The sequence below is a fragment of the Oncorhynchus mykiss genome, chromosome 8, assembly GCF_013265735.2.
Source record: "Oncorhynchus mykiss isolate Arlee chromosome 8, USDA_OmykA_1.1, whole genome shotgun sequence".
In the NCBI taxonomy this organism is placed as follows: domain Eukaryota; kingdom Metazoa; phylum Chordata; class Actinopteri; order Salmoniformes; family Salmonidae; genus Oncorhynchus; species Oncorhynchus mykiss.
The window spans coordinates 47,739,437-47,764,713 of NC_048572.1; the positions used below are offsets into that span (position 1 = coordinate 47,739,437).

Here is a 25,277-nt window from a genome sequence, read left to right on the forward strand (position 1 = left end):
GTTCGTGAGCATGGGTGCTTGAATACCGGTACTAATCTAACACGTGTCAAATTAACTGACGGTTGAATGCATGTTATTATATAGTGATTATGAATGTGTCACAAGGACCCTGTGCACTCATTTAACTGTTGTGTCACAAATTGCATGCGACAGGCCTCGCTTAAGGCCTTGATATAGCAACATGGCAGTTTTGCCGAAAGATGAATGGGCGAGATGTGCGGTAGATCAATTGAACATTATGCCCAATTTTTCATATTTGAACTGAGAAAATAATCCATCATGCAAAATCAATGAGACTACAAGCAGAATATTTAGTGCTGGGCCCGTTCTCATCAATATATTTTATAATGAGCCCAGCCACTGATAGATTCAGTAGCTGGGCTCCCTCTCCTCTCCTCTGTCTACAGTGGGTAAAATGACTGTATTAAATAAATAATTTAAAATCTGAGCTATATTGTACGCTCAAAAGAATTTGAAAGTTGTATTATTTTATACTAATACAATTTCTCAGAGAAATAGATTTTGTTAAACAAGTAATAAAAAAATCTTAAAAGTGATGGGATCACAAATATTGACACCCCTGTTTCAACACCTTTCAATACCTCACCTTGCGAGGATAACTACACAGCCTTTTTTAAAGTGTTTTATGAGTTGGGAGGGATCTTAGACCATTTGGAACAGATTGGGAGGGATCTTAGACCATTCCTCCATACAGAATCCTTCCAGATTCTTGATATCCTTCGTCTGCGCTTATGGACTGCCCTTTTCAATTCAAACCACAGGTTTCCAATGGGTTTCAAGTCTGGAGACTGAGATGGCCATTGCAAAATTTTGATTTTGAGGCCAATTAACCATTTCTTTGTAGATTTTTCATGCGTGCTTGGGGTTATTTTCTGGCTGCCTGACCATGCTGTACTGAAATGAATTGATGCACATTCAGATGTTAATGTACTGCGTCATCATAATCCGTCTTGAAGAGTACAAGCCTTCTGAGCAGTACTGATACATTTTTGCAATCCATACAATCTTGAAACAATTAAATAATTATCCACTATCCAATACAACATCATTTACATGGTATTTGCTGAGTAAAGCGACCTCCGACGTACTTCAGCTGAATGGGTGCCAGTCAACACTCGCCGATCACCACAATTACAGACTATGTCAGCCTTGTTTCATAGACTAGGTGTAACAAAGTAAACATAAATCAGGGACACTCAAATAAGTATAATATGTTACGTTTGGAACGGTTACATAAGACAGAAGGACACTTAAGGCAAAAACAAATGGGAAGGGAAGGAATATATCAGGAACGTCCAGCAACCCAAAGGTTGCGTGTTCAAAGTTAGCCAGAACAAATTCGAATTTGTAACATATCATACGTTTTGCAAATTGTGGGCCCCTCATGTTATGAGTCAGATGACCTTACGTGACCTCTCTATTCATGGTTTATCTATTTATGGTTCCAGTGTTATGAGGCAGAGCAAACAACGATACAGTATAGTGACTGCACAGAGCCCCAAGAGACCTCTGGAACAGCTGCTGTCGTCGTTTGAGGAGCTCTGACAAAATTTGTGAGATTGCCTCAAGATTACAGAAAAGTATAGAACCTCCAAGCTTTCCTCATTACAATTATTGAGCCACATGAGTGTGCTTAATTTTTGTTTTGTCTCATCCAGGTTAAAAGCAGTGCAGACACGTCAGTCAAATATTACTGTGACCAGAAAACAGGGCTGTGTCAAGTAGTAAGAACATGTTTGGAATCGGGAGTTACTACCTGAACTTGTCCAATAAGAAACCTTGTTTTTGTTTTCCGTTGCAAAGCGTTGTGATGTTCTGCCCTTTGAACACAACTAAGTTTGGTGCAATTAAAAGGGGCACAAATCAGGAAAAATACCATTGTTTTGAATGCGAACAACAACAAAAACAAAACTATGAAACGACACACTGCTTCAGCGCCTTCGGTACAGCTTAGCTTGGGTCCTTGCTCTTCTCTCCCAGTTTGACTCAAGCGTCAAAAGTGCATTAGTTTTTAATAATTCCCTATTTAAATTTTTATTTTTCTGTGTCCACATTCTCTCTTCTGGCTCTCCACGTATCCATCTGCCCCTCACCCTCGACCATGACGGAAGGACCCCCAAGGGAAACGGCTTAGTTGGCCCAAAATATCGTCTCATTTGAGGCTGTGCAGCAGTGGACTAATCCTAGTCTTCGTCCAAAATGGCACCCTATACCCTACATAGTGCACTACTCTTGTACAGAGGTCTATGGGCGCTACATTGGGAATAGGTTGCCATTTGGGATGCAGTACAAGTGCCACAGATATGCAGGGAGAAGCTTTGGGTGTCTGAATAAGACGTGGGAGAGGTCTTAAGAAATACAAGGATGCGAGGCATCTGCTGCCATACAATGTATCCTCCACAACAACAGGAGAGAACAGGAGAAATGGAGAAATGTCAGCCTGCTGCTGTGTAAAACATAATGGGTAACATTTTCTTCCCTTGCGCAAAACAGCACTGAACCATGTAAAAAATGTAATATATCCATGCCTTCTATACCTTTCGACATTCATAATGACCTTCAGAGAGAGAAACTCAGGGCCCATATTGATACAACATCTCATATTAGGAGTGCTGATCTAAAAGGCAAAGCCGATCCTAGATCCGCCGACCATATGAAGCCGTAATATCTAGCTCTATCAACAGGAAATGTGTGAGTAATTTTGTCTAACAAAGATTGTATTAGGCAAAGAGATAATTGGACTTAGCAATAACATGACTGCAGCTTTGAAAAATACCTTTCACTCAATCATCTGTCGAGAACAATTATTAAAGGTTGATTGTCACAGGAGACTAAGGTAACTGGAAAACCACCTGTTTGGTTGATTGCTAACTTGTGAGACACACCTTAGGTGTAAGTGGCCCGTGATAGACGAAGAGACAGCGAAAGAGAGGTTTAGGAAGGTAATGAGAAGAGGCAGATCGCAAGATAAATACATTCAAAAGTAAAGAAGGCAGGGTTGAAAATAACAAAATAGTATGGGGAAAACCCGGACATAGACATTGTCTGATGTTTTGACAAGTTTCTCACCATGTTACCTGCTTACGTCATCAAGAAACTACACTTATTCACTATATCTACTAATAGCTGCAAGATACACAAGGAGCCTGGTTGGACCACGGAACCTCCCAACAGTGTGTGACTAACAAACACGTGGGAGAATCTCAGTGGAGGAAATACCCCCTTAACTATGCAGGGCTCATCCCCAAAAATACAAAAAGGTACTTTACAGGTTAGCTGGACTCATATCCCTGAGCATTTCATCAGTCTGGGTCAAACAGATCAAGAGATATAAAATGTGCCCATTATAGCATCACAATATGATGGATATGATTGTTCTTGCATATGTTGAGTCTTGACAGTGTTTGCAACATGTACCAAGTTTTGTTTCTATACAAATATCCGTGACTGATTTATTTGCATTTAAGTGCAGACCATGCACATGTGAATGTTTATTGTCCATGTTGTTTGACATACTAGCCTGGAAAATGGTGCGCTGAAAGACATTGTTCCATAGAGGCCAAATATTACTTTTTGTGCAGATTGGTAATTCGGTGCCAGAGGAGTAGCGTTTTAAGTGTTTTTGACAAAATTCTCAGTGGGGAAAAATCCATCATGGCCGACTTTATGGATCCTTGAGGCACATTTTTTCCTTGTGGTTAGAGGTACCTATATATAACATTTCAGGACTCTCAAACTTTCAAAGTTTGCATTTTCAATCACGTGTTATAGCGCCACCATGTGGCCAATTGGCATGGCATTGCATGAGAGGGTGTGGCCCATGAGCCTTTACCATCATGCCAATTGCATGTTATTGCATGTCATTTTCCTTGGAGGAAGAACCCTGTATAGTAATAAAGAATGCCAAGAAAAACAATAGGGTTTCACCAGCTTCTCTGATGATCACCTAAACATAGCTGCAAGCACACTTTTTCCCTGGATAGAGAGGAACCTACGTACCAAATTCCGAGACGCTAGGTAAAATGATGAGATTTAAGTCAAATGTTGTTTATATTCCCATCATTTGGCCGTTTAACACCACCACAATTTATATCACCACCATGAGTTGCACCATGTGTAACCAGATGAATTTGGCCACCAACTTACAACATCCCAACAAGTTTGGTGTCTATAGGTCTTATCACTTAAGAGCTATAGCTCTCTAATAACAATAATAAATATAGCTGCAAGCATCCATGCCGGGGTTCAAGCTTTGGCCCCATAGTGCCACCATCAGGACAAATTGGACACATCATCTTAATATGTGCTACTTCTGTAGTCATTACCACACTTACCAAATATCAGAACTCAAAATCTAACAGATTATACAATATGCTTTTAATGTATGTTGACTATTTTTTTTAAATTCTAGAACCGCTGGACCGATCAACACCAAAGTCGGTATATAGCATCGATAGATGCATGTCTTCTAAAAAATGTTTTTCACAAAACTCTAGCTGGAAAAATATTGCCACTATACTCCAATAAGCTTGCATGAATGTTTTTCCATGTCCAACAACACTATGTCACCAAAGAAGTTAACTACAATCACATCCTTGAGTGTGGATGCCAAATTCCATCACGCTGGGTCAAGCAGATGAAAGAGATATAAATATGTGACCAATACAGCGCCATTGTGTGGTCGATTTAAATGTGCTTGCAAATTGTTATTGACAGTGTTACAAACATGTGTATAAAGTTTTGTTACAATACGAATGTCTGTGTCGGATTCATATGCATTTATGTGCCAGGTCACGCCTACTTGAAAGTTTATTGGTCAGTAGCGGCCATGTGGTTTGAGAGTCTAAAAATGTTGCGTTATGAGAACTTGGTCTATAGATGCCATATATCAAGTTTCATACAGATCAGTAATTCGGTGTCGGAGAAGTTGCATTTTAAGTGTCTTTCACAAAAATCCAAATAGTGGAAAATCCATAATGGAGGGGAGGAACCTACATAGCATTCGTAAAGTATTCAGACCCCTTGACTCTTTCAAAATGTTGTTACCTCACAGCCTAATTCTAAAATGGATTAAAAAGTCTCATCAATCTACACACAATACTCCATAATGATGAAGCAAAACCTTTTTTTTCTCTCTAATTTTAGCTAATTAAAAAATAAAAAAAGAACCAACATCCCTTATTTACATAAGTATTCAGACACTTTGCTATGAGACTCAAAATTGAACTCAGGTGCATCCTGTTTCATTGATCATTCTTGAGATGTTTCTACAACTTGATTGGAGTCCACCCGTGGTAAATTCAATTGATTTGACACGATTTAGAAAGGCATACACCTGTCTATATAAAGGTCCCACAGTTGACAGTGTATCTCAGACCCATGAGGTCGAAGGAATTGTCTGTAGACCTCCGAGACAGGATTGTGTCAAGGCACAGATCTGGGAAATGGTACCAAAAAACGTCTGCAGCATTAAAGGTCCCCAAGAACACAGTGGACTCCATCGTTCTAAAATGGAAGAAGTTTGGAACCACAAAGACTCTTCCTAGAGCTGGCCGCCCAGCCAAACGGCGCAATCGGGGGAGAAAGGCCTTGGTATGGGAGGTGACCAAGAACCCGATGGTCACTCTGACAGAGCTCCAGAGTTCCTCTGTGGACATGGGAGAACCTTCCAGAAGGACAACCATCTCTGCAGCACTCCAACAATCAGTCTTTCATTGTAGATTGGCCAGACGGAAGCCAATTCTCAGTAAAAGGCACATGACAGCCTGTTTGGTGTTTGCAAAAAGGCACCTAAAGGACTCTCAGATGATAAGAAACAATATTCTCAGGTCTGGCGACACCATCTTTTTTAGCGGCAGGGACTATGAGACAAGTCAGGATTGAGGGAAAGATGAACAGATCAAACATCGCTGGAGAGACCTGAAAATAGCTGTGCAGCTTCCCATCCAACCTAACAGAGCTTGAGATTATCTGCAGAGAAGAATGGGAGTAAACTCCCCAAATACAGGTGTGCCAAGCTTGTAGTGTCATACCCAAGAAGACTCGATGCTATAATCGCTGCCAAAGGTGCTTCAACAAAGTACTAAGTAAAGGGTCTGAATATTTATGTTTTGGCTTTGTCATTATGGGGTATTGTGTGTAGATTGATGAGGGCAAAAAATTATTTAACCATTTTTACATTTTACAACAAGGCTGTAATGTAACAACAAGTCAAGGGGTCTGAATAATTTCAGACTGTAAATATACACAGATTTTGATTTGGTGAAATGGTGAATAGACGACAAACTTAATATATTGACAAAGAATTTAGGAATCTGCACACTATAAACTGCAAAAAACAGAATACATGCACATGCATTCATTGAGCTGATGATTGAACAGCAGTAACTCAGCAAACAGGGGAGATCCTGAGGACATTCTGCGATGTTCAAATTAGGTCCCATAAGTGTTTCGTTGCGCTGTTATCCCGCTGACATTCTGAGAATGTTCTAATAACAATGCTTGATGTATGTATGTGTCACGCCCTGATCTTAGAGAGCTTTTTATGTCTTTATTTTGGTTTGGTCAGGGTGTGATTTGGGTGGGCATTCTATGTTCATTTTCTATGTTTTGTATTTGGCCGGGTGTGGTTCTCAATCAGAGGCAGCTGTCTATCATTGAGAATCATACTTAGGCAGCTTTTTCCCACCTGTGTTTTGTGGGTAGTTGTTTTCTGTTTTGTGTCTGCACCAGACAGAACAGTTTCGTTTTGTTCCATTTTGTTATTTTGTCTCGGTGTTCAGTTGAAATAAATTATCATGAACACGTTCCACGCTGCGCTTTGGTCAGCTCCTTCATGCAACGACGAGCGTTACAGTACCGAATTCCATGCAAGAATCTTAATTGTATACTCCTCGCGTCCTCTCTCCTCACCTCCTACTCAAAACCCATTGGAGGAGGTTAGAGGGGCGAGACCTCAGCTTTCTCATCCAATGGGTTTTGAGAAGGAGGCCAGGAGAGAGGAAATAGGACGTGAGGAGTATGCAATTGCGATTCTCCCCATGATTGTAGGTCACAAGGGGTGATGGGCGTAACCTTTCTAAGTTTGCACATTTAATTGCTTGTTATAGCAACACCATGTGTCCAATTGGCATGGCAATGTATTCAAGGGTGTGGCCTTCGGCCCATTACCATCATGCAAGGTTGCACCCTCCTAGGCCTTACGGTCTCATGGGAATTTTCCTTTTTCACAAAGTCCCTGCTTGAACCCCTAATAATATTAATCCTAACAATTATAATAGGGTTCCAGTCCCTTCGGAGCTTGGACCCCTAATAATAATATTAATAACACACTTTATTTGTCAGACGCCTTTCAGGACACTCAAGGACAATAAAAAGTAGGCCTATTTAGACTAGTTGGAGCAGATCGTTTAAATTCATTACACAGTTACTCTTAGACCAACGTGTTTAAACTAAACAACCTCTTCATCAGGCAGCCTGATACGTACATAGTTCAGTCAAGTATCTTTCTTGCGTCATACAGGCCACTTTCATGTCCTTTTTTGAGTGACAAACTAACAGTTATCTAAGCAAGAAACAATCAAACCATGAATCTGGATTTACTACCTCTGAGCACCTCACTATCTCTGGCCCCAAAAATTTACTGACTGATTAGCTAATCAGAGAGAATGAATGGGTACAAATCGAGTTTACGGTCTCTCAAACAATCAACAAATAACTCAGATAAATACAGCAATCAAGATCAACATTCACAATGGAGGTTCGGGGGGGAAACAAGCCAATCTGGCCACCTTAAGTGGACTATTTCCTGATTATAGTGCTACTGTCCCACAGGGGCCGGAGAGTCTAATGCCTGATAGGACTTCAATCATACATGTACCTGGCAACATTTGTCTTTTTTATTAATAAGGTTCTTAATACGTAGCTACTTCAAGTTTTGAACGCTTACAATACAGCAGGATCACAATTGCATCATGTGCATCTCATATAGTTCTAGTGTTAGAGAAGTTACGTTGCACCACAGTGTTGTCAAAACGATTGCCATGGTAACAAGTCCTCCTCTCCCAAAGCCCGCGTTATTATTCAACACACTACATGATATTCACCACCAATATTGTGTTCGTACGACATACCAATGTTTGAAGGACATCTTGGGATTAACTGGGTACAACTAGTGTAACGTGAAAAGGTACATGAACACTGATTACACGACTCCTGTATTAAAATATCAAAACAGATATTTTATTTCCCCAGATGGGCATTCCATAAATGCCTGATGTTCTACAGTGAAGTCGTTAATGGAAAGCCTGGCATCTCGTGACTTAGATAAAATAACTTAGACTCTCTTGTACTGTTATTAGATATGAAATGTCAGTCTGGGTGCCACACAAATGCAGCTTGCAGGCCTGATGGGGCACTGATGTTTTTCTGATGTTGTAATAGCTGCCTCATACCTAGAAGTGTGAGGATGCAAGCCAGGATGGCGATGAGGGCCCCAGTGCTGAGGCCTGCTGAGAGCATGGAGGCTTCACTCCCACATGACTGGGGAGCTCCATCGGGGTCACAGTCGCACACCCGGATGGACAGGGTGTTGGTGCTGCTGAGGGCAGGGCTCCCGCCATCCATGATGAGGACAGGGAGGCGGTACATAGTCTGGTCGTGACGCTGGAAACCCCCTCGCATGGTCAGCACAGAGGCGGTGTTGTCTGTGAGGAAGAAGGCATCGCAGCCATATAATGATCAAATTGTGTTCAGATAGTAATACTTGGTGGATTCCAACTAATCATTATGACAGTTAGCTCTGATATAATGTTTGGATAATGGAAAATATCCATACCAGGGCTAGGAAACCACTATGGTGTTGTGGAGCTTCTCCTGCCTGGTAACTAGGCATTCAGTATGAAGGGCTCTCTAATTCTTCTAGGTTGTCCTGCTGCCAACTATGCACATTTCGTTGGCCAAATATGACTATGTGTCTGGCCTTTACCTTTGTTGTCTCTCAGGGTGAAGTTGAGGTTCCCAGCAGCCTCTGCAGTGAGGGAGAAGAAGAAGCGGTGTCCACTCTGAGGTTCGTCTCTGTCCATTGCGCTGATGGTCTCAATGACCTGCAGGGGACAGAGGACCAAAGGTTACATTCAGTTCAGGTCAGTTCAGATATAGGAATTTGTCTTGTATTAGTATAGTGTCCATATTAAGACAGAGGTCAGTCTTTAAAAAAATATAAATTATTTCACTTTATTTAACCAGGTAGGCCAGTTGAGAACAAGTTCTCATTTACAACTGTGACCTGGCCAAGATAAAGCAAAGCAGTGCGACAAAAACAACAACACAGAGTTACACATAAACAAACGTACAGTCAATATCAACAGAAAATTAATGTACAGTGTGTGCAAATGTAGAAGATTAGGGAAGTAAGGCAATAAATAGGCCATAGAGGTGAAATAATTACAATTTAGCATTAACACTGGAGTGATAGATATGCAGATGATGATGAGCAAGTAGAGATACTGTACTAGGGTGCAAAAGAGCAAGTAGATAAATAACAATATCGGGATGAGGTAGTTGGGTGTGCTATTTACAGATTGGCTGTGTACAGTCGTGGCCAAACGTTTTGAGGATGACACAAGTATACATTTTCACAAAGTCTGTATGATGGCAATTTGCATATACTCCAGAATGTTATGAAGAGTGATCAGATTAATTGCAATTAATTACAAAGTCCCTCTAAGCCATTCAAAAAAACGGAATCCCCAAAAAAACATTTCCACTGCATTTCAGCCCTGCTACAAAAGGACCAGCTGACATCATGTCAGTGATTCTCTCATTAACACAGTTGTAAGTGTTGACGAGGGCTGGAGACCATTCTGTCATGCTGATTGAGTTGAATAACAGACTGGAAGCTTCAAGAGGAGGGTGGTGCTTGGAATCATTGTTCTTCCTCTGTCAAACATGGTTACCTGCAAGGAAACACGTGCCGCCATCATTGATTTGCACAAAAAGAGCTTCACATGGAAGGATATTACTGCCAGTAAGATTGCACCTAAAGCAACCATTTATCAGATCATCAAGAACTTCAAGGAGAGCGGTTCAATTGTTGTGACGAAGGCTTCAGGGTGCCCAAGAAAGTCCAGCAAGTTCCAGGACCGTCTCCTCAAGTTGATTCATGCTACGGGATCGGGGCACCACCAGTATAGAGCTTGCTCAGGAATGGCAGCAGGCAGGTGTGAGTGCATCTGCACGCACAGTGAGGCAAAGACTTTGAGGATGGCCTGGTGTCAAGAAGGGCAGCAAAGAAGCCACTTCTCTCCAGGAAAAACATCAGGGACAGACTGATATTCTGCAAAAGGTACAGGAATTGGACTGCTGAGGACTGGGGTAAAGTAGTTTTCTCTGATGAATCCCCTTTCCGATTGTTTGGTGCATCCGTAAAAAAAGCTTGTCCGGAGAAGACAAGGTGAGCGCTATCATCATTCCTGTGTCATGCCAACAGTAAAGCATCCTGAGACCATTCATGTGTGGGGTTGCTTCTCAGCTAAGGGAGTGGGCTCACTCACAATTTTGCCTAAGATCACAGCCATGAATAAAGAATGGTACCAACACATCTTCCGAGAGCAACTTCTCCCAACCATCCAGGAACAGTTTAGTGATGAACAATGCCTTTTCCAGCATGATGGAGCACCGTGCCATAAGGCAAAAGTGATAACTAAGTGGCTCGGAGAACAAAACATCGATATTTTGGGTCCAGACTTTAATCCCATTGAGGACTTGTGGTCAATCCTCAAGAGGTGGGTGGACAAAGAAAAACCAACAAATTCTGACAAACTACAAGCATTGATTATGCATTCAACCAAGATGGCATAGCAGTTCAGACGTATTTTTGTCCTCGTCCTGTCGTGTCCCGTATATAGATATATTTACAACTTTTTTTTCACATACATTTTTAATTTTCCAAAAACTCATCTTCAGAACACTCTCCTGCAATCCGCTTCACCAATTTATATTTATATAAAAAAGTATTATTTACCTCAGATCTGTAATCCTCCGAGAGGCTAGCCAGAAATTAGCCAGAAGCTAGCCGGGAGCTAGCCAGAAGCTGGTTCAGAAGCTACTCTGAAGCTGGTTCAGAAGCTAGTTAGCTTATTTACTGGCTAATCGTTAGTACTCAGCTAACCACGGTTTGTGGTCATCGGCTGTCCTTTGGCTCGAGAATCTATCGCCAGTTTTGTACGGCGCGGTGCAGCGCAGCGCGGCTCGGAACGGAACATACCGGATTTCAGCCGCTGGCTCTGGACATCCATACCTGGATCTCACAGCTAGCTAGCTGCTATCCGTGTGACTATCGGCTTTCGTCGATTCCGGAGCTAACATCAATTGTTCCGGAGCTAGCCAGCTAAAGAGTTCCATCAATCACTCCTGGGCTGCAGTCACCTATCCGGACCCGTTTTGCTGCCTACGCGGAGCCCCACCGGGCCTTCACAGCTGGACTGCCGACGCTGTCTACCCGAGGGAATTGTCCGGCTGGCTCCTCCGGCGCAACGTTGCCTGGGCGCCCATCTGCGGCCTGCTAGCCGTTGGCTATCTTATCGGCTGCTATCTGAATAGACAATCGGACAATTTTTATTTTATTTAATTTTTTTATTTATTTATTTTTCTTCTTGGGCCTCTATAACTACATCTATTGTTTTTATTTTTGTTGTTGTTGTGTGATTTGGATTAATCCCCTCTACCACACGGAAACCCACTAATCTACTGACGGAACGCAAGAGTTGGCTAATAACAGACCTCCATCCTATGCTAGCTTGCTCCTATGCTAGCTTGCTACCGATTTAGCTGTCTAAATCGCCGTGACCCCCAACCAACCTCTCCACTCACTGGACCCTTTTGATCACTCGACTGAGCATGCCTTTCCTTAATGTCAATATGCCTTGTCCATTGCTGTTCTGGTTAGTGTTTATTGGCTTATTTCACTGTAGAGCCTCTAGTCCTGCTCATTATACCTTATCCAACCTATTAGTTCCACCACCCACACATGCAATGACATCTCCTGGTTTCAATGATGTTTCTAGAGACAATATCTCTCTCTTCATCACTCAATACCTAGGTTTACCTCCACTGTATTCACATCCTACCTTACCTTTGTCTGTACATTATACCTTGATGCTATTTTATCACCCCCAGAAACCTCCTTTTACTCTCTGTTCCAGACGTTCTAAACGACCAATTCTTATTGCTTTTAGCCGCACCCTTATTCTACTCCTACTCTGTTCCTCTGGCGATGTAGAGGTGAATCCAGGCCCTGCAGTGCCTAGCTCCACTCCTATTCCCCAGGCGCTCTCTTTTGACGACTTCTGTAACCGTAATAGCCTTGGTTTCATGCATGTTAACATTAGAAGCCTCCTCCCTAAGTTTGTTCTATTCACTGCTTTAGCACACTCTGCCAACACGGATGTTCTAGCTGTGTCTGAATCCTGGCTTAGGAAGACCACCAAAAATTCAGACATTTTAATTCCAAACTACAACATTTTCAGACAAGATAGAACTGCCAAAGGGGGCGGTTTTGCAATCTACTGCAAAGATAGCCTGCAGAGTTCTGTCCTACTATCCAGGTCTGTACCCAAACAATTTGAACTTCTACTTTTAAAAATCCACCTCTCTAACAACAAGTCTCTCACCGTTGCCGCCTGCTATAGACCACCCTATGCCCCCAGCTGTGCTCTGGACACCATATGTGAACTGATTGCCCCCCATCTATCTTCAGAGCTTGTGCTGCTAGGCGACCTAAACTGGAACATGCTTAACACCCCAGCCATCCTACAATCTAAACTTGATGCCCTCAACCTCACACAAATTATCAATGAACCTACCAGGTATCTCCCCAAAGCCTTAAACACGGGCACCCTCATAGATATCATCCTAACCAACTTGCCCTCTAAATACACCTCTGCTGTTTTCAACCAAGATCTCAGCGATCACTGCCTCATTGCCTGCATCCGTAATGGGTCAGCGGTCAAACGACCTCCACTCATCACTGTAAAACGCTCCCTGAAACACTTCAGTGAGCAGGCCTTTCTAATCAACCTGGCCGGGGTATCCTGGAAGGATATTGATCTCATCCCGTCAGTAGAGGATGCCTGGATATTTTTTTTAAATGCCTTCCTAACCATCTTAAATAAACATGCCCCTTTCAAGAAATTTAGAACCAGGAACAGATATAGCCCTTGGTTCTCCCCAGACCTGACTGCCCTTAACCAACACAAAAACATCCTAAAGCGTTCTGCATTAGCATCGAACAGCCCCGTGATATGCAGTTGTTCAGGGAAGCTAGAAACCATTACACACAGGCAGTTAGAAAAGCCAAGGCTAGCTTTTTCAAGCAGAAATTTGCTTCCTGCAACACTAACTCAAAAAAGTTCTGGGACACTGTAAAGTCCATGGAGAAAAAGAACACCTCCTCCCAGCTGCCCACTGCACTGAAGATAGGAAACACTGTCACCACTGATAAATCCACCATAATTGAGAATTTCAATAAGCATTTTTCTACGGCTGGCCATGCTTTCCACCTGTCTACTCCTACCCCGGTCAACAGCACTGCACCCCCCACAACAACTCACCCAAGCCTTCCCCATTTCTCCTTCTCCCAAATCTGCTCAGCTGATGTTCTGAATGAGCTGCAAAATCTGGACCCCTACAAATCAGCCGGGCTAGACAATCTGGACCCTTTCTTTCTAAAATGATCTGCCAAAATTGTTGCCACCCCTATTACTAGCCTGTTCAACCTCTCTTTCGTGTCGTCTGAGATTCCCAAAGATTGGAAAGCAGCTGCGGTCATCCCCCTCTTCAAAGGGGGTGACACTCTTGACGCAAACTGCTACAGACCTATATCTATCCTACCATGCCTTTCTAAGGTCTTCGAAAGCCAAGTCAACAAACAGATTACCAACCATCTCGAATCTCACCATACCTTCTCTGCTATGCAATCTGGTTTCAGAGCTGGTCATGGGTGCACCTCAGCCACGCTCAAGGTCCTAAATGATATCTTAACCGCCATCGATAAGAAACATTACTGTGCAGCCGTATTCATTGATCTGGCCAAGGCTTTCGACTCTGTCAATCACCACATCCTCATCGGCAGACTCGACAGCCTTGGTTTCTCAAATGATTGCCTCGCCTGGTTCACCAACTACTTCTCTGATAGAGTTCAGTGTGTCAAATCGGAGGGTCTGCTGTCCGGACCTCTGGCAGTCTCTATGGGGGTGCCACAGGGTTCAATTCTTGGACCGACTCTCTTCTCTGTATACATCAATGAGGTCGCTCTTGCTGCTGGTGAGTCTCTGATCCACCTCTACGCAGACGACACCATTATGTATACTTCTGGCCCTTCTTTGGACACTGTGTTAACAACCCTCCAGGCAAGCTTCAATGCCATACAACTCTCCTTCCGTGGCCTCCAATTGCTCTTAAATACAAGTAAAACTAAATGCATGCTCTTCAACCGATCGCTACCTGTACCTACCCGCCTGTCCAACATTACTACTCCGGACGGCTCTGACTTAGAATACGTGGACAACTACAAATACTTAGGTGTCTGGTTAGACTGTAAACTCTCCTTCCAGACCCATATCAAACATCTCCAATCCAAAGTTAAATCTAGAATTGGCTTCCTATTTCACAACAAAGCATCCTTTACTCATGCTGCCAAACATACCCTCGACTTTGGCGATGTCATTTACAAAATAGCCTCCAATACCCTACTCAACAAATTGGATGCAGTCTATCACAGTGCAATCCGTTTTGTCACCAAAGCCCCATATACTACCCACCATTGCGACCTGTACGCTCTCGTTGGCTGGCCCTCGCTTCATACTCGTCGCCAAACCCACTGGCTCCATGTCATCTACAAGACCCTGCTAGGTAAAGTCCCCCCTTATCTCAGCTCGCTGGTCACCATTGCATCTCCCACCTGTAGCACACGCTCCAGCAGGTATATCTCTCTAGTCACCCCCAAAACCAATTCTTTCTTTGGCCGCCTCTCCTTCCAGTTCTCTGCTGCCAATGACTGGAGCGAACTACAAAAATCTCTGAAACTGGAAACACTTATCTCCCTCATTAGCTTTAAGCACCAACAGTCAGAGCAGCACACAGATTACTGCACCTGTACATAGCCCACCTATAATTTAGCCCAAACAACTACCTCTTTCCTTACTGTATTTTATTTATTTATTTATTTTGCTCCTTTGCACCCCATTATTTTTATTTCTACTTTGCACATTCTCCCATTGCAAATCTACCATTCCAGTGTTTTACTTGCTATATTGTATTTACTTTGCCACCATGGCCTTTTTGCCTTTACCTCCCTTATCTCACCTCATTTGCTCACATCGTATATAGACTTGTTTATACTGTATTATTGACTGTATGTTTGTTTTACTCCATGTGTCGTTGTATGTGTCGAACTGTTTTGCTTTATCTTGGTCAGGTCGCAATTGTAAATGAGAACTTGTTCTCAACTTGCCTACCTGGTTAAATAAAGGTGAAATAAAAAAATAAAAATAATAAATAAAATTAAAAAAAAGAATGGGCTGCCATCAGTCAGGATGTGGCCCAGAAGTTAATTGACAGCATGCCAGGGCGGGTTGCAGAGCTCTTGAAAAAGAAGGGTCAACATTGCAAATATTGATTCTTTGCATCAACTTCATGTCATTTTCAATAAAAGCCTTTTGACACTTATGAAATGCTTGTAATTATACTTCAGTATTCCATAGTAACATCTGACTGAAGCAGCAAACTTTGTGAAAATTAATATTTGTCAGTCTCAAAACTTTTGGCCACGACTGTACAGGTACAGTGATGGGTAAGCTGCTCTGACAGCTGATGCTTAAAGTTAGAGAGGGAGATACATCTCCAGCTTCAGTGATTTTTGCTTTAGATTTTTTTTATTGTCTAAAAGTCCCGCTGAGACTGAGGCTGTCCTATTATGGACACCATGTTGGAGCAGCACTAAGTAAAACAAACTATCACCAAGAGATGGAGCCATATAGATCACAAGCTATAAAATCTGACATGACAATATTGAAGGTCATATAGGTCATATTTTGAGAGGGAAGGCGGTACCACACTCTATAGGGTTGGGACTTGGGAGACATCGTATAGTGGAAGTGAGAGATATTTTCTAAAGAACAGGCAAGGAAAATCAACACAATTTAGTGGCCGTTCCACCGCCAACACAATCCCCATTGAACTACCTGTAGTCAGCATTAGCTTCACACCAACATGATAATAGACCCTTTCAACAATACTCATAATAATAATTGTGTTACACAAGTATTTATTTGTCAGGGTGATATATTCTAAGTAGAACCTGATATATTTTGTATAATATGACACAATACATGTTGTGCGTATTGTAGCTATGTCAGCTGCAGAACAACAAATAGACTACAGAGTTCAGGATGGTGATATGAATTATCTCTCAAAAACATCATCATAGGGGGTCTAAATATCAGTTCCAAACCAAATGGACATGAGGAAGTGTGGGTTTAAGCCAAAGAACTAATACTGCACACACACACACACACACAGACACACACACAGACACAAACACACACATTGTTTACCTAGGACAGTTTACGAAGCATTAAAGTGGAAAAGCCATCCCCGGGCTGGCTTACGAATTATTACACACACCAAAAAAAACGCACACCATTTAAAAGTGCTGTGTTTAAAAGATGATTATCAGTGGAGGCCCATCAGGTTGCGCTATAAGAAGATTCACTCGGTCAGAAGCTCTGCAGTGGCCTAATCCCTCTAGCTTTGGCTGGGTTAAACACCGGCCATGCCAAGCCCTGCCATCGCGAGGAGCCAGTCAGCACAAACTCAATCTGCCAGAAAATCTCCTGGAAACTGGAAATTGAACAACCTGCCAATAGGGTAGCGTTCCAAATGGCACCCTATTCCCTATATAGTGCACAACTTTTGACCAAAGCCCTATGGGCCCTGGTTAAAAGTAGTGCACTATATAAGGAAAAGTTTGCCATTTGGGACACACAGGGAGTGAATCTAATATATATATATATTTACCTTTATTTATACAGTTTTTTTCTCATTGAGATAATATCTCTTTTCCAAGAGAGACCTGGTCAAATAGCAGCAGGGAGAACAATGTTTCAGACAAAACAACTTACATACACTAACACAACATTAAACAAAACTATAAACACACATACAGTACAACAATTACATATTACATTAAAAACACAAACATGTTGACTAAAAACAGCTGACCTAAAAACAATTACACTCTTCTATGATATATACATCGGTCAAATATTTAAACTCCACCAACTAAACTAGATCATCACATTTTAAAATGTTCATGAGAGAATTCCAGGACCACGGTGCTAAGTAACTAAAACTATTTCTACCATGACCTGTTCTAATTTTTGTACTGTTAGAAGCAAATCAGAATGGGACCGTAATTGATATTTATTTACTGACCTGACTAAAAAAGAAGAGAGATAAAATGGCATTTTACCCAATATGGCCTTATAAATCAGTGTATACCAGTGTTTAAGCCTACGCAAGGTCAATGACGACCAGCCACAACGTTTCTGATTTGTAATGAACCTGAGGGCTGCATGATACACTGAATTAAGTGTTCTCAGGGTAGTGGCTGAGGCCTGCATATATACACTGCTCAAAAAAATAAAGGGAACACTAAAATAACACATCCTAGATCTGAATGAATGAAATATTATTATTAAATACTTTTTTCTTTACATAGTTGAATGTGCTGTCAACAAAATCACACAAAAACTATCAATGGAAATCAAATTTATCAACCCATGGAGGTCTGGATTTGGAGTCACACTCAAAATTAAAGTGGAAAACCACACTACAGGCTGATCCAACTTTGATGTAATGTCCTTAAAACAAGTCGAAATGAGGCTCAGTAGTGTGTGTGGCCTCCACATGCCTGTATGACCTCCCTACAACGCCTGGGCATGCTCCTGATGAGGTGGCGGATGGTCTCCTGAGGGATCTCCTCCCAGACCTGGACTAAAGCATCCGCCAACTCCTGGACAGTCTGTAGTGCAACGTGGCGTTGGTGGATGGAGCGAGACATGATGTCCCAGATGTGCTCAATTGGATTCAGGTCTGGGGAATGGGCGGGCCAGTCCATAGCATCAATGCCTTCCTCTTGCAGGAACTGCTGACACACTCCAGCCACATGAGGTCTAGCATTGTCTTGCATTAGGAGGAACCCAGGGCCAACCGCACCATCATATGGTCTCACAAGGGGTCTGAGGATCTCATCTCGGTACCTAATGGCAGTCAGGCTACCTCTGGCGAGCACATGGAGGGTTGTGCGGCCCCCCAAAGAAATGCCACCCCACACCATGACTGACCCACCGCCAAACCGGTCATGCTGGAGGATGTTGCAGGCAGCAGAACGTTCTCCACGGCGTCTCCAGACTCTGTCACGTCTGTCACATGTGCTCAGTGTGAACCTGCTTTCATCTGTGAAGAGTTTGCCAATCTTGGTGTTCTCTGGCAAATGCCAAACGTCCTGCACGGTGTTGGGCTGTAAGCACAACCCCCACCTGTGGACGTCGCGTCCTCATACCACCCTCATGGAGTCTGTTTCTGACTGTTTGAGCAGACACATGCACATTTGTGGCCTGCTGGAGGTCATTTTGCAGGGCTCTGGCAGTGCTCCTCCATGCACAAAGGCGGAGGTAGCGGTCCTGCTGCTGGGTTGTTGCCCTCCTACGGCCTCCTCCACGTCTCCTGATGTACTGGCCTGTCTCCTGGTAGCGCCTCCATGCTCTGGACACTACGCTGACAGACACAGCAAACCTTCTTGCCACTGCTCGCATTGATGTGCCATCCTGGATGAGCTGCACTACCTGAGCCACTTGTGTGGGTTGTAGACTCCGTCTCATGCTACCACTAGAGTGAAAGCACCGCCAGCATTCAAAAGTGACCAAAACATCAGCCAGGAAGCATAGGAACTGAGAAGTGGTCTGTGGTCACCACCTGCAGAACCACTCCTTTATTGGGGGTGTATTGCTAACTGCCTATAATTTCCACCTGTTGTCTATTCCATTTGCACAACAGCATGTGAAATGTATCGTCAATCAGTGTTGCTTCCTAAGTGGACAGTTTGATTTCACAGAAGTGTGATTGACTTGGAGTTACATTGTGTTGTTTAAGTGTTCCCTTTATTTTTTTGAGCAGTGTATAACATCCCTAAAATCTAAAACCGACAGTAATGTACATCGTACCAGCTCCTTCCTGGCCTTGAAAGATAAACAAGCCTTATGCCGGTAATAAAATCATATTTTCAGCTTGAGCTTCCTTATCAAGTTCTCTACATGCACAGTGAAGCTCAGCTTATCATCAACCCACACACCCAAATATTTGTACACTTTAACTTGCTCTATAGTATGTCCAGCCAATGCAACAATGACATGCTTTGTAACATGCCTGGCATTTGAAAATACCATGCATTTTGTTTTAAGCGAATTTATAATCAGCTTTAAATCATACATATTCTGTTGTATGATGTTAAATGCTCTTTGGGCAATTTCAAAAGCTAAAGATAAACTATTACCACTTGAATAAAGAACAATATCATCTGCATAAAAATGAACATCCGCTGTTTCAATAAGATCCCCAATGTTGTTGATATACAAAATGAACAACAGTGGGCCCAAAATAGAACCTTGCGAGACACGTGAGCACACCTCTATAAATACCGCAACAACAGTATATTTTTGGGATAAATTGATATACATCCCAAAATATGCTGCCTTGTCTGTGCGAGGCTTTAACGTTGGAACCTACATGATTATCTGGATGGATTTAGTGTTTTATTTATTAAGGAATTACAGTTGAAGTCGGACGTTTACATACACCTTAGTCAATTACATTTAAACTCAGTTTTCACAATTCCTGACATTTAATCCTAGTAAAAATTCCCTGTTTTAGGTCAGTTAGGATCAACACTTTATTTTAAGAATGTGAAATGTATGTGTTTATTTTATTTCACCTTTATTTAACCAGGTAGGCCAGTTGAGAACAAGTTCTCATTTACAACTGCGACCTGGCCAAGATAAAGCAAAGCAGTGCGACAAAAACAACACTGAGTTACAAATGGGATAAACAAATGTACAGTCAATAACACAATAGAAAAATCTGTATACAGTGTGTGCAAATTAAGTAAGGAGGTAAGGCAATAAATAGACAATAGTGGCGAAATAATTACAATTACAATTTAGCACTAACACTGGAGTGATAGATGTGCAGATGACGATGTGCAAGTAGAGATAATGGGGTGCAAAAGAGCAAGAGGGTAAGTAATAATATGGGGATGAGGTAGTTGGGTGTGCTATTTACAGATTGTCTGTGTACAGGTACAGTGATCGGTAAGCTGCTCTGACAGCTGATGCTAAAGTTAGAGAGGGCGATATAAGATTTTTTTCAATTCGTTCCAGTCATTGGCAGCAGAGATCTGTAAGGAAAGGCAGCCAAAAGAAGTGTTGGCTTTGGGGATGACCAGTGAAATATACTTGCTGGAGCGTGTGCTTCAGTTGGGTGTTGCTATGGTGACCAGTAAGCTGAGATAAGGCGGGGCTTTACCTAGCAAAGACTTATAGATGACCTGGAGACAGTGGGTTTGGCTACAAATATGCAGTGGTGGGTAGTATATGGGGCTTTGGTGACAAACGGATGGCACTGTGATAGACTACATCCAGTTTGCTGAGCGTTGGAGGCTATTTTGTAACTGACATCGCCGAAGTCAAGGATCGGTAGGATCCTCCGTTTTATGAGGGTATGTTTGGCAGGATGAGTGAAGGAGGCTTTGTTGCAAAATAGGAAGCTGATTCTAGATTTAATTTTGGATTGGGGATGCTTAATGTGAGTCTGGAAGGAGAGTTTACAGTCTAACCGGACACCTAGGTATTTGTAGTTATCCACATATTCTAAGTCAGAACCGCCCAGAGTAGTGATGCTAGTCGGGCGGGAGTATGCAGGAGGCAATCGGTTGAAGAGCATGCACTTCGTTTACCAAGCATTTAAAAGCAGTTGGAGGCCACGGAAGGAGTGTTGTATGGCGTGGAAGCTTGTTTGGAGGTTTGTTAGCACAGTGTCCAAAGAAGGCGCCAGATGTATACAGAATGGTTTCGCCTGCGTAGAGGTGGATCAGAGAATCAGCATCAGCAAGAGCGAAATCATTGATATATTCCGAGAAAAGAGTTGAAATGTCAGAATAATAGGAGAGAGAATGATTAATTTCAGCTTTTATTTATTTCATCACTTTCCCAGTGGGTCAGAAGTTTACATACACTCAATTAGTATTTGGGAGCATTGCCTTTAAGTTGTTTAACTTGGGTCAAACGTTTCGGGTAGCCTTCCACAAGTTTCCCACAATAAGTTGGGTGAATTTTGGCCCATTCCCCATTCCAACCGCCATCAATAAAAGACAGTACTGTGCAACCGTCTTCATCGACCTGGCCAAGGCTTTCGACTCTGTCAATCACCATATTCTTCTCGGCAGACTCAACAGCCTTGGTTTCTCTAATGACGGCCTCGCCTGGTTCACCAACTACTTCTCAGATAGAGTTCAGTGTGTCAATTCGAAGGGCCTGTTGTCCAATGTGTCAATGCAGAGGATGCCAAGAGTGTGCAAAGTTGTCATCAAGGCAAAGGGTGGCTTTTTGAAGAGTTGCAAATATAAAATATATTTAGATTTGTTTAACACTTTTTTGGTTACTACATGATTCCATATGTGTTATTTCACAATTTTGATGTCTTCACTACAATGTAGAAAATTGTAAAAATAAAGACAATTCCTGAAATGAGTAGATGTGTCCCAAAATGTTGGCTGGTACTGTATATTTAGAATACATTTCAAAGATAAGAAAGGTGTTAGCTGAGAATTCATCAAGGATTCTAATATTTTAGCAAGAGATTTTAGAAATAGGCTGATAATTATTTAGGTCACAAGGGTCATCACCTTCGTGAATGGGGAGTACATGGGCCGCCTTAAAGACTTACACAGAAAGACTCACAGCTTTAATCATCGCCAAAGGTGATTCTAACATATTCTAACAATGTATTGACTCAAGGGTGTGAATACGTATGTAAATGAGATGAGATATTTCTGTATTTCATTTTCAATAAATTAGCAAACATTTCTAAAAACCTGTTTTTTCCCTTTGTCATTATGGGGTATTGTGTGTAGATGGGTTAGAGAAAAAAATATATTTAATACATTTTGAATTCAGGCTGTAACATAACAAAATGTGGAATATAATGTATGAAATGGTATGAACACTTTCTGAAGGCACTGTACTTATAATAACAGTAACAATGGGATATCTTTTCAGTCAAGGATCCTTTTTGGGTAAATTGCATGACCTTGAAAGGGTGAAGAATATAATATATACTTATGGCTCGTACAGAGCTAGGAAAAAAGTTTTCAAATTCTGTGCCCCTTCCGATTGGAACGAGCGTCGAAAGGTCCTGAAATGTCAAAGTTTTGACCCCTAGTTACACCACACTTTCCCAAACAATCTTGCTGTTCAATTTGTACATTTATGTCAGTAAACTGTAGTGCTTTGTGTTTAATGTTGTAAATGTGTCTGCAACTTTGTGTGTTGCTATTTTGGCCAGGTCTCTCTTGTAATATAGATTATTAGGCAGAGTTGTGAAGTAAAAGCCATATCTCAGACTGGCCAATAAAAATAATATATTAAGATGAGCAAAAGAACACAGATAGTGGATTGGAAAAAGTGTTATGGACAGACGACGTTTGAGGTGTTTGGATCACAAAGAAGAACCGTTATGATACACAGAAAAATGTAAATATGCTGCAGGAGTGCTTTTGACGCCATCTGTCAAGCATGGTGGAGGCAATGTGATAGTCTGGGGGTGCTTTGGTGGTGGTAATGTGGGAGATCTGTACAGGGTAAAAGGTATCTTGAAGAAGGAAGGCTATCACTCCATTTTGCAACGCCATACCCTGTGGACGGCACTTAATTGGAGCCAATTTCCCCCTACAACAGGACAATGAACCAAAGCACAGCTCCAAACTATGCAAGACCTATTTAGGGAAGAAGCAGTCAGCTTGTATTCTGTCTATAATGGAATGGCCAGCACAGTCACCGGATCTCAACCCTATTGAGCTGTTGTGGGAGCAGCTTGACCGTATCCAGCAGCTTGACAAGCAAATCCAACTTGACGAAAGCAAAGTTTGAAGGACACAATTATTATTTTAATTAAAAAAAATATATAACCTTGTCAACTTCTTGACAATATTTTGATTTGACCTTATGTAGACAGGCATGTGCCTTTCCAAATCATGTCCAATCAATTGAATTTACCACAGACGGACTCCAATCAAGTTGTAGAAACATCAAGGATGAGAACTGGAAACAAGATGCACCTAAGCTCAATTTCAAGTCTCACATCAAACGGTCTGAATACTTATGTAAAGAAGGTATGTTTTTCATTTTTAATATATGTACAAAAATGTATGTTTTTGCTTTGTCATTATGGGGTATTGGGTATAGATTGATGAGGAAAATGTTTTATTTAGTACATTTTAGAAAAAGACTGTAACGTAACAAACAGTGGAAAAAGTGAAGTGGTCTGAATGCTGTCCGAATGCACAGTATGTAATTTGGATGGTGTCCATAGTGATCGTGTCCCTGCTTACAAATATCTGGGCATCTGGATAGATGAAAAGCTGTCTTTTTAAAAAGCATATTGATGAGTTAGTTAAGAAGCTGAGAATAAAAATTGTCTTCTTCAATAGAAATAAGTTCTGCTTCTCTCTAAATAGTAGAAAGCAGATTATTCAGTTGACGTTTCTATCGGTCCTAGGCTATGGCGACATCATCTATATGAACGCAGCTGCTACTTCATTAACTAATCCCACCACAGTGTCCGATTTCAAAAAGGCTTTACAACGAAAGCACACCAAACGATTTTGTTAGGACAGTACCTAGTCACAGAAAAACACAGCCATTTTTCCAGCCAAAGAGAGGAGTCACAAAAAGCAGAAATAGAGATAAAATGAATCACTATCCTTTGATGATCTTCATCCGATGACACTCATAGGACTTCATGTTACACAATACATGTATGTTTTGTTCATATTTATATCCAAAAATCTCAGTTTACATTGACGCGTTAGGTTCAGTAATGTTTTGCTTCCAAAACATCCAGTGATTTTGCAGAGAGCCACATCAGTTTACAGAAATACTCATCATAAACGTTGATGAAAATACAAGTGTTATGCATGGAACTTTAGATAAACTTCTCTTTAATGCAACTGCTGTGTCAGATTTCAAAAAAGCACACCATGCAATAATCTGAGTGCGGCACTCAGACATAAAAACAAGCCATACAGATATCCGCCATGTTGTGGAGTCAACAGAAGTCAGAAATAGCATTATAAATATTAACTTACCTTTGATAATCTTCATCAGAATGCACTCCCAGGAATCCTAGTTCCGCAATACGTTTGTTTTCTTCGATAAAGGCCACAATTTATGTCCAAATACCTCCTTTTTGTTCGCGCCTTTAGTTCACAAATCCAAATTCAAGACACGCAGGCCAGACGAAAAGTAAAACAATTCCATTACAGTTCGTAGAAACATGTCAAACGATGTATAGAATCAATCTTTAGGATGTTTTTAACATAACTCTTCAATAATGTTTCAATCTGAGAATTCCTTTGTCTTTAGAAATGCAATGGAATGCAGCTACCTCTCAGGGGGAGCGCGCCTGAATGAGCTGATTGCACTCTGGCTGACCTCTTTCTCAGTCAGCTCTCATTCTCTCCTCCTTCACAGTAGAAACTTCAAACAAGGTTCTAAAGACTTGACATCTAGTGGAAGCCTTAGGAAGTTCAATCGGACCAAATTTACACTATCTTGGATAGGCAATGAGTTGAAAAACTACAAACCTCAGATTTCCCACTTCCTGGTTGGATTTTTTTCTCACGTTGTTGCCTACCATATCAGTTCTGTTATACTCACACAGGTGTATTTCAGGGCTCATCTGTAAAAGAGTCCTTGGTCTCACATTATTATGTTTCAAATTAACCAAGCTCTGTCTAGTTGGTTGTTGATCATTGCTAGACAGCTATTTTCAAGTCTTGCCATAGATTTATCAAGCTGATTTAAGTCAAAACTATTACTAGGCCACTCAAGAACATTCAATGTCATCTTGGTAAGCAACTCCAG

The 25,277-nt window shown here is 41.7% G+C and overlaps 1 protein-coding gene across 1 annotated transcript in view; it reads right to left on the reverse strand.

Moving 5' to 3' along the window:
* The window catches only part of LOC110529987 (cadherin-7-like), a 167,387-nt gene that overhangs the window by 12,647 nt on the left and 129,463 nt on the right, over nt 1-25,277 (reverse strand). The window contains exons 10-11 of the mRNA XM_021612703.2: nt 9,008-9,125; nt 8,475-8,726 (exon numbers count right to left, since the gene is read on the reverse strand). Of these exons, the coding sequence (XP_021468378.2) occupies nt 8,475-8,726; nt 9,008-9,125 (370 nt within the window). The remainder of the gene's footprint in view (nt 1-8,474; nt 8,727-9,007; nt 9,126-25,277) is intronic.